This window comes from Garra rufa, chromosome 20 (genome assembly GCF_049309525.1).
Source record: "Garra rufa chromosome 20, GarRuf1.0, whole genome shotgun sequence".
NCBI lineage: Eukaryota > Metazoa > Chordata > Actinopteri > Cypriniformes > Cyprinidae > Garra > Garra rufa.
In genome coordinates this window covers 12402871-12412950 of record NC_133380.1, presented here as the reverse complement: position 1 = coordinate 12412950, position 10080 = coordinate 12402871, and the positions used below count along the sequence as shown (strand labels likewise).

The window sequence follows — 10080 nt, the reverse complement described above, 5'->3', positions numbered from 1 at the left end:
TCTCCTTCTTTTTATCATCCAGCATTGATGTCAGGCTCAACTTTATGTATTCTTTAGTAGCTCAGCGCAGGTTCTCATTCACTATTATAGTTTTAAAATATCCACTACTTCAGATCCATAACAGAGCTTTGTTGTTTTATACTGCTTGCCACTTAAAAGCAGCCTCACGTTCATCTTAATGACTGAGATTGGAACAACAGAAATAGCCATCCGCATCTGTGCTTTAGATTTTATTTTGGTGGTGACATAGATGAACGTGGCCATCCATCTATTTGGCTCATGTTTGTGTGCACTAATGAAGTGGCCATTTGGAGATGAGCTAGACCAGTTCATTTATGGTATATAAAGCTTTAAAGTTTTTCCTTCTGAAGTCAGAGGCTTAAGAGCAGGTGCTTTATTTCCTGACTCTACAAATAAAACATGTTTGAAACCCCACAGATAAGCAGTTAATTAAAAGTGGATTTATATTGTAGTACTTTTTACCTGTTCGACTTGTAAAAATAACAAGATCGGAATACGTTAATGAACGAGAATTGCTGGAGATCCATATATATCTGTGATTTAATGATCTCGTGGAGAGTGACAAGGGTACACGAGAGGTTGAGAGAACACACGCTGTGGATAGAAATGTTCACATGATTGCATGCATAAAACTGATTAAATTGCTGCTAAAACCTTTATTTATTTATTTATCTAGCCTTTTTCTTTTAGAAGATAGATTTAGTGGAGATTGACAACAACTGATTGGGGGAAAAAGACACTGAATGGGATAACAAAACATTGCAGTGCTACCAATGCTTTTATAGAAAACCATGAAGCTGTTTTAGCCTAATGGTGTGAATTCCTTTTTGACTCTTTTGCAAGTTTCTTTGAAAAGTGCAATAAAACATCAGTGGACGTCCAATGTGGAATCTTGAGTGTAGTTCTAGAAGTCTAGAATTTGGCCAAAATCAGTGTTTAAGCTGTAATACATAACACAACATTTGAAATTTGAACAAATTTTAAAACAGAGTAAAAACTGGCCAAAATGTTATTTTGTTATTTTACCAAAATAAGAGGAATCATACAAAATGCATGTTATTTTTTATTTAATACTGACATATAGACGGTTTCAACGGCAACAACATAAACAAACGTTACTGCGCATGCGCGCTTTTGTGGCCCAAACTTAACTTCCGGTAGACATCCAAATAGAATCAATAACAACAGCTAAATCCTTCTAGAGTAGATTATTTTTTTAATAACAAGCTAAATATGTTGGCTGCGTAAATTAGACTGATTTATTAAAAATGCAAACTCATCCTCTGCCAGCAGGAGGTGCTTTAAGCACGAGAAACGAGGTTTCCCCAATAATCAACATTATCGGTAATGGCTATAGACAAAGCAGCTCTTAATTTAAAAACGCTGCCTTATGCAGAATGAAATGAAAATGACATTTTCTAAAGACAGTCTTTCTTCAGAAATACAGTGATATAAAAACACCCACGCCTCGGTTTGATTTTTATTGGAAAATCAGTCGGTTTTTATATCGTGGCAGGTCGCCACAAATAAATAAATGTTTGGGAAACACATACCACAGCACAATAACCTGAGACCAACTTCATTACTCATTATTAGCTGCGTTTGTAGCCCGCAACACGAACCAGACAGATAAACAAACACAGACCGGAAGTTAACTTAGGTCCAGGCGCGTGCGCCCGATGAAACCGTCTATATACATAACACATACATATAGCCCACATGAGAAAATAATAGTTGAATTTATAAAAATGAGCATGTTTAAAAGTTTACATACACTTGATTCTTAATACAGTGTTGTAGGGCTGCAACAACGAATCGATAAAATCGATAAAAATCGATTACTAAAAGCGTTGGCAACGAATTTCATAATCGATTCGTTGTGTCGCGCGACGCAGAGACATTTGGTTGTTATTATATTTAAAAAAAATTGAGCGCAGAGCGGAGTGGACACATTCGGTCTCTCTCCCGCACTGATGCCAGCAGAGTTCGGCACCTCATAAACTGTGTTTCCATCCAAAAATGCGAATTTAACTTATGCGCAAAACTGGAACATTTGAGCATAAAGCACCGTTTCTATATTATATATATATGCTGCCCCGATTTATATCAAACATGTTTGATATTTAAGCCTACTTTGGCTAGCGTACTTTCACAGCAGCCAATGCTCGATCGCAAAACAGCTGCTGTACGGGTCGTTGGATAGTGGAGATGGAGAAAACTACTTCTATAGTTTTTGTAACACTGTCTGTCTGTATAATGTGTCGAAAACATACCACAACCGTAAGAAGAAAGAGGAGCTCTGCTGAGGTGAAATCGTCTCAGTTTTGAATAGGGCTGTGACGGTGGCACGTTGTTTTTTTTATATATAGCCTACACTTCAGTCAGCAAACAAGCAGCCTAAAATCGCTAAAATAAATCAAAGAAATAATATATTTAATTAAGAAAGTAGCCTAAGAATATTATATAGGTTATTAAACAAACATTCCTTGTAAAAATGTCCGACAGCTCATAAATTTTTGGCCGACTGAATTTCCAGTCCGACTGTCTTTTTTTCTCTTTCTCTTCCTCATTACACAGCTGCTGATTTTAATAGCAAAGTGATTACATTTATTTTCGTTCCTTTAGTTTATAAAGTTAATTTAGAGATATATTTGGAACACTTTACTTAAATTCAAGTTTTTGTTTTTTAAAGTTATACCTAGCAAACAGCGGCAGACAGATCAAAAGCCTGCTTAATTCATCGCGATTTAAATTAAAATCCATTGATATAAAAAACTTAAAACATATCACAATATTAGTTTAATCATTCAATCAATATAAATCCAAAGTTTGTGCGGAGAGAAGCGCGCTTTGCAGCGCATGGAGACGCCAGTGCAATGTGGAATTTCTTTTTTGCTCATAAAGGTAAGAGTAATTTACCACCCGGGCCGGAACTGTAAAGGGTCTACCTTAGTTTGTGTGTACTAACAGTATCAACAAAATGTGCTCTTAAAGAAAACAAACAGAATACGCTTGATATCTTTGGTTTAAACAGGAGCGCTTCACAATAATTAACCGAAACCCAGGTGATTGCCTCACAAACACAATATCTATAGAAAGCTTTAAATTATTATTTTACTATAAAACGAAATAATTAAAATCGAAAACAAAACTCTTTCATTAGCTAATCCATAAAGATGCATTAGGCATTAATGAGCAGATGGCAGGATCGTCAATTTCATCTTTGCAACACTGAATCAGAAAATACTAGTTTATTAATAAGTAATTCGAATATTTTCTTAATTTTTGCCTTGACACATTCATGGTAATTACTTTTGCTGGGGCTTTGAGGCCAGTTTTGCGTGCATTTGAATGCGGAACTCTTCCAGCTGGTCGCTGCTGATGGCAGGACACTAAACACCGCCATGGCAGAATGAATGTAGCAGAAAGTTAGTCAAGTTATCCCGTTCCAGCGTGCAAAGTCACATGACTTTTTTAATGCGCACTGAGGAATTTAATTTGAGAGGCTTCTTGATGGGAAATGCAGCATGTACACCACAGCAATCCGCTGTCTTGACGGATAGTAATTTTAGTTTATTTAGTCTATATATTTGGCAGATGTAAAGCATACATGTGTATGTTTTTTGTGTTAGTCCATTTTTATTTTATTATTATTATTATAACAGTTCAAGGAGCAACATGTTCTGCACTTTCTAAAGATTTTAGTTCTGTTTTTGAATAAAGGGTTGTAAATCCCTTGTTTTTTTTATCCGATTCATCGATTAATCGAAAAAATAATCGACAGATTAATCGATTATTAAAATAATCATTAGTTGCAGCCCTACAGTGTTGCTACCTGAATGATCCACAGCTGTTTTTTTGTTTGTTTAGTGATAGTTGTTCTTGAGTCCCTTGCTTGCCCTAAACAGTTTAACTGTCTGCTGTTCTTCAGGAAAATCATTCAGGTCCCACAAATTCTTTGGTTTTTCAGCCTTTTTTGTGTATTTGAAACTCTTTCCAACAAATGACTGTATGGCTTTGAGATCCATCTTTTCATACTGAGGACAACCAAGGGACTCAAACTATTACAGTAGGATCAAATGCTCATTGATGCTCCAGAAGGAAAACTGATGCATGAGCGGGGGGTGAAAACTTTTGAACAGAATGAAGAGGTGTACATTTTTCTTATTTTGCCTAAATTATTTTTTTTTCATTTAGTACTGCCCTTCAGAAGCTACAGAAGGTTTTTAGATGTTTTCCAGTAGACAAAATAAGTTAAATTTACCCTCTTAAGTCGGCGCCGATAGCCTTGTGGGCAGCGCGCCGACATAGAGCGCAGTTGCACTTCGGGCGTCCCGTGTTCGAATCCCGACTTGAGGACCTTTCCCGATCCCGCCCCCCATCTCCCACTTCGCTTTCTGTCATGTCTGATCTGTCCTGTCATAATAAAGGCAAAAATGCCAAAAAATAAATCTTTAAAAAAATAAATAATAAATAAAAATAACTACCCTCTTAAAGTTCCAAAAGTTTTCACCCCTGGCTCTTAATGCATTGTTTATCTTTCTGAAGCATCAGTGAGCATTTGAACCTTCTGTAATAGTTGCATATGAGTCCCTCAGTTGTCTTCAGTCTGAAAGTATGGATCTCAAAATCATAGTCATTTTTGGAAAGTGTTCAAAAACCTAAAGGATTTTTCTGAAAAACAACAGGCAGTTTTACTATTTAGGACAAACAAGGGACTCAAAAAAAAAACAGCTGTGGATCATTCAGGTAACAAACACATCATTAAGAATCAACTTATGAACAGGTGTAATTTAATAATTTCACCTACTACTTTCTCTTGTGGACTATATGTAAACATCATTAAATGTAATTAAAAATGGCAAACAAATAATAGCATTTCTATATAAAATAAAATAAACTGAATCACAATACACTTATTGCAAACTAAATTTTACCATTGCTGTTTTTTTTTTTTTTTTTTTTTAATAATTAAAACCATATGAATCCTAGTAAACCTGCTAATTTACGGGTTGTAGATTCATTTCCAGCCTGGGCCGACCCATGAACTGGAGGGTTGCTGAGATCACAGGTCTTCTCAAGTGTCGTTTTGCCCTTGAGCAAGATGCTTAACCTCAGAATTCTCCAGGGAGATATATCGTCCCTTCAATTAGTCTAGTGTGTCATTAATTGCCAGCAAGTCGATTTAGATGAGGAGCTCTACTAAATGGCTAGACACTAGAACTAAACCAGCAACAATTAGATTGCAGGTTAAAGTTGAACTGCTAATTGAATGAATGTAGCACACATTCTCTTGTAACACAAGTTCTTTGTCTTGTTCTCCCCTCCAGAATCTTGTGAAGTACCTGCCTGAACAGGAGCAGCTGAACGCTCTGGTCAAGTACAAGAACGAGTATGCCAATCTCTCTGAACCGGAGCAGTTTGGAGTAGTGGTAATTCCATCCACACACACACACACACACACACACACACACACACACACACACACACACACACACACACACACACCGTCTCTAAATGCTTTCTATCTGTATTCGGTCTAGTGACATGTCCAGTTAGAAGTCATCAATCACTTTTTATTTAAACTTTCCTCAGATCGATGTCGTGTTTGTCCCTCTACAAAAGATTTAATCTCTTAAATTGAAACATATCATCTTGTCACAAACAAAACAACTACATATTGTGCAACCCAAGATATGTATTGCATCTCTGAACAGAGGAAGAATTACAGTACTGTAGTTCTCTAATGGAAAATGCATAAGGTAGACCTGACACATATTAACACAGTTTTAACCCAGCTGTCTTTACAGTGTTCTCTGTAGTTAATAAAACAGCTCCTGCTTAAACCCTTAGTGAATAAGGTTTTAAAGTATATATTAATATTTCACACAAGTTGTTAGTTTAACTTGCAGTAGCAAGAGTACAGTAGCCAGAGTAATGTTTTAAAAGTGCTACTGTTTACACTTTTTGGAGGAAAACTAAACGTATTGTCTTAAGCATATTGTAAGTGACATAGGAAAAAAACTGTTTTTTCGCCATGGCTCTTTTGTTGCTGAATCTAGCACCAAAGCAAACAAAATTATATTTTGCCCACATTATGGTTTTGCAGTCTGAATTATGATTTAAATAGAGTATGTTTCTTTTGAGCTTAGGGATGGGCAATATAATGTGCATTTAAATTACATTTGTCAGAGTTATTTTTGCCGCTTTATAGCCCTGAAACGGTTAAATACACACACTTGTATGTGACAAAATGCCTATCTTTTGCAAGTATCCTTGCAAACACAGTAATTTAGGTCTAAAGGGAAAGCAAACAGCTGAGAAGGAAAACATGTGTAACAGTATATTGGATCCGGGCAGCTCTTAAAGTGACTGTCATTCATGTTAATCAAACAACCAAACAGAAAATCTCCTACTGCTCTTGACTAAATCAATTTTGTAACTTTTATAAGAAGAAAAATATTTTTGCGCAGTGAAGAATATGCAATGTTTTCATAAATTTGATTACTGTATACAGTGTATATAGACTTTGCTCTACTGTAGTTTACACTGTAGTTAATCACTGACTGACTAATGATCAGCCATAACATGAAAATATTTGTCTAAATATCAATATATTTATGATATCAATGCACCCTTAATTGAGTTGCCAAATTGTTACCACTTATGATGATAAATTGTTTCCTCAATACTAATTCAGATCAGTTTGATGAATCCTTTGCTAAGTTAAACTTGCTGAATCACTGCAATCTGAGTAAGTTATCATTACTTTCAGCAGTGTTGGGCATGTTACTTTAAAAAAACTAATTTATAGTTACTAGTTACTTCTCACAAATGATAACTGAGTTACATCATTATAAAAGTAACTAATTACCAAGGAAAATAACTATTGTGTTCATTTTTAAAATAATGTCAAATAACACTTTCCTGGGGTTAAATATCACGTTATTGGTGTTGCTTCAACCAGCGGGAATGAAAAACATACCGCTGCAACATTGTTAACCCTCAGGGGTCGAAGACTGCAAAGTCTACTGCAAACTGCAAAGGGTCTAATTTGATTTGAGTGTAGTCATAATAACTAGGGATGGGACGACACACCTACCTCCTGATTCAATACTATCACGATACTTGGGTTCCGATACAATATGTATTGCAATTATAAAAAAAATATATATATATGTATTCTACTAGTATTACGATTCGATATTGCTATTAGGGCTGGGACGATACACTAGTCTGCTGATTCAACAAACGGATGAGTAGAACAAATACTTTCTGAAATAAAATGAAGTGCTATGTTACTTTGCAAACTGATTCAGTCATGTTTTCCCGGGAAAACTAATTTTACTTTGTTTACAGCAAAGTATATTTTGGTCATTCCATTAAAAATAACATTCAAATTGGATCATTTTAGAGCTTTAAAGTGCTGGAAATAGTTATGTTAAATGCTTTTTAAAAATCATTAAAAAGGTGCTTGAATTTCTCTCTCAAAGGTTGTACAAACCCTGAAATGAATAATGTATTATTATTTTTACCACAACACCATGGTTATAGTTAGCATTAATACATCTGTTTTTCCGACGTAAGTCAGCACGCTTTATAACAGAGAATTCTGGGCAGAATTCAAATGATTCTCACTAGATCTTGCAGAAACCGAATTCAAACACTTCTTACTGGATCTCGCAGCACTGTGCAGTAACAGTGTCGCAAAATCAACTTGGCACCCGAGTAAAGCTGTTTTGAACTTGGACAAGTTTGTTTGCTTTGATAAACGCTCCGCGCTGCACAGCTAAAATGTAGCGCGGTTTAGTTTAACTTTTGTTTCGTTTGTTGTTAGATGTTTCTCATATGCAACTGAAATGGCAGTGCTTATGAATTGAGCAGCGCAGTTCACAAAAATTAGTCCCACCGGCAGAAAAAAGGTCGCAAATCGACCTTCTGCGCGGTGCTGCTTAAAGTGCAACACATTTTTACATTTCGCCCTCTGTTGGAATAAATGTGGTAACTTCTCCCCACCACCTATCAGGAAAAGTAAAATAATAAAATATAAATAAATTCTGAAGGAAAACCAATCAATTTGTAAATCGTTTCAAAAAGAATTGAGATAGTTAATACATTCAAAACCGCGCTCATTGTTGTGTGCATATGATTTTATTTTCACCTCCTGCAAACTCACAAAGAGCTCATAAAAGGCACTTTACGTCCTCGTTGCTCCACGTTTGCCCTCTGCTCATTTTGTTTTTGGATACAACGCTTGTTCCCTTCATGAAATGTCGTTACTTGTTTTTGGTTAGTTTGGAAGTATTTGGTTCTTGTGTTCATATTTCATTCGAACCCCACCAGAGTTAGTTTGGAAGCGGACAGAGACCCATCTTTTTAGAGGTCTGGGTCTGCTTGTTTGGTGCACACCAGAGATCGTTTTAATCGAACCAAACATGACAAGTGTAAATACACCCTAAGATTACTTGCATCTGTTCTTATTGTGTTATTAAAAAAAAAAAATGCAGACTTGGCAACACTGGAACACCCGGACTACACTGCCTCTGGTTGGCAAACAATGAAAATTTACTCTACCTAAGCCAATCATCATCACTTATGTGTTGTGTTTAAGATATCACTGTAGGATAGTGTTGAATTTTAATAGTCATTTTTCTACTATGATATGTTAAGGAGTTGTCATTTAGGATGTTAATGAAGGCTTTTCTCTGATTTGAATGTCTTTGACAAGCCATCTCAGAATGTGTGATATCAATTTCAGGGCTTTTCTCAACTATGTGATGAGATGTGTGAAGTTTAGGTTTAAAAAGTTGTCAGATTGCAATTCACATGGCATCGTGTCTCCCGTTTGGATTTGTCATGGTTTAAGTACACGCTGCTCACTGTTAAATAAATGATCAATCAGTCAACTCGATTGCCAACGGCACAGTTCAGCGGCTGACCCTGCTAGAGATTCACAGATTAATTATCAGTGTTTTTCAAGCATATGCTTAGCAAGCTTCTTAAAGAGGTTGTACACTTGACTTTAAGACAACAGGGATGCTGGAAAGAGAGAAAGGGTGATAGAAAGTGAAAGAAAGGCACAGGGGAGTCGCTTCATGCAACAGTGTAGCCTGTCATTGTGTTTGGGGTGTTTATTATATAATGAGGGATATGGAACTGGTTTATGCATGTGTGGGCAGCAGGAAATGATGCATTTGCAGTTCAGAGAACTATCCAGTTCAAAGGGAATTCTTAATCTCCCATAGTGGCATTGCAAGCAGTTTTGTACTCTTTGTTCTTTTCCAGAGCCAGAACTTTGAACCCTTTGTTTGCCGCCTGCTAAGTGAACCATAAAATACAGCATGCGACATTCAGGACCTTAAGATCATATAGGGTGATTTGTGTGTAAGCATGTGCATGTGGTGTTTTTATCTATGTATGTGACACTTCTATTTTAGCCATCTGCTTTGTTTCCCCTGAATAAATGTTTTTAATGGCTGCATGCAGTATTTTTAGCTCCTGATAAACTGTTTCGCTTTAGTCAGGTGAAGCTGAGCGTAAAGAATTACACCTCTTAGCGGAAAACTCTCGGAGAAGAGAAATCTCCTGTTGCCGTAGCAACAGTCTCCCCCTCCCCCCCTTTTTTAACAGGTCTTAGTTCAAGGTGCACAAAAAGAAAAAGTTTAAATCAGGCAAACTAACTCAGCCAGACAATAGAGGCAGAAAGATGAAACAGGTGTGTGTGTGTCCCGTTCCCGAGTCTTCCAGCAGGCCATATACACCAGAGACGAGCGAGTGTGTTCAGGGTCTACTGGGAGACACACACACATATTGAAACGCTTCTGTTGTTCGGCAGGCGCTCTGGGTGGTTGTGTGAAATGATGATTTAGCTTCCTGATAAAGAATAATACTTGAAACACTTGAAAAGTTGTTCCCTTCTGAATACCGTCACATGCTGAGTGGCAGGCACCACGGTGTTACCTCCACTCCCCGTCTGCAGTTGCATTTGAATTTAGACTTTAAAGTGTGATTTGAATGTCTTACCTTGAGGACTCTGTGCAGTAAAGTTTAGCTGGTATC

General features: G+C 36.7%; 1 protein-coding gene across 1 annotated transcript in view; it reads left to right on the top strand.

Annotated features, from left to right (window-relative positions):
- Positions 1-10080, top strand: part of diaph3 (diaphanous-related formin 3) — a 491335-nt gene that overhangs the window by 213397 nt on the left and 267858 nt on the right. Inside the window, exons 19-21 of the mRNA XM_073825458.1 lie at positions 4791-4809; positions 5122-5160; positions 5327-5453. Of these exons, the coding sequence (XP_073681559.1) occupies positions 4791-4809; positions 5122-5160; positions 5327-5453 (185 nt within the window). The remainder of the gene's footprint in view (positions 1-4790; positions 4810-5121; positions 5161-5326; positions 5454-10080) is intronic.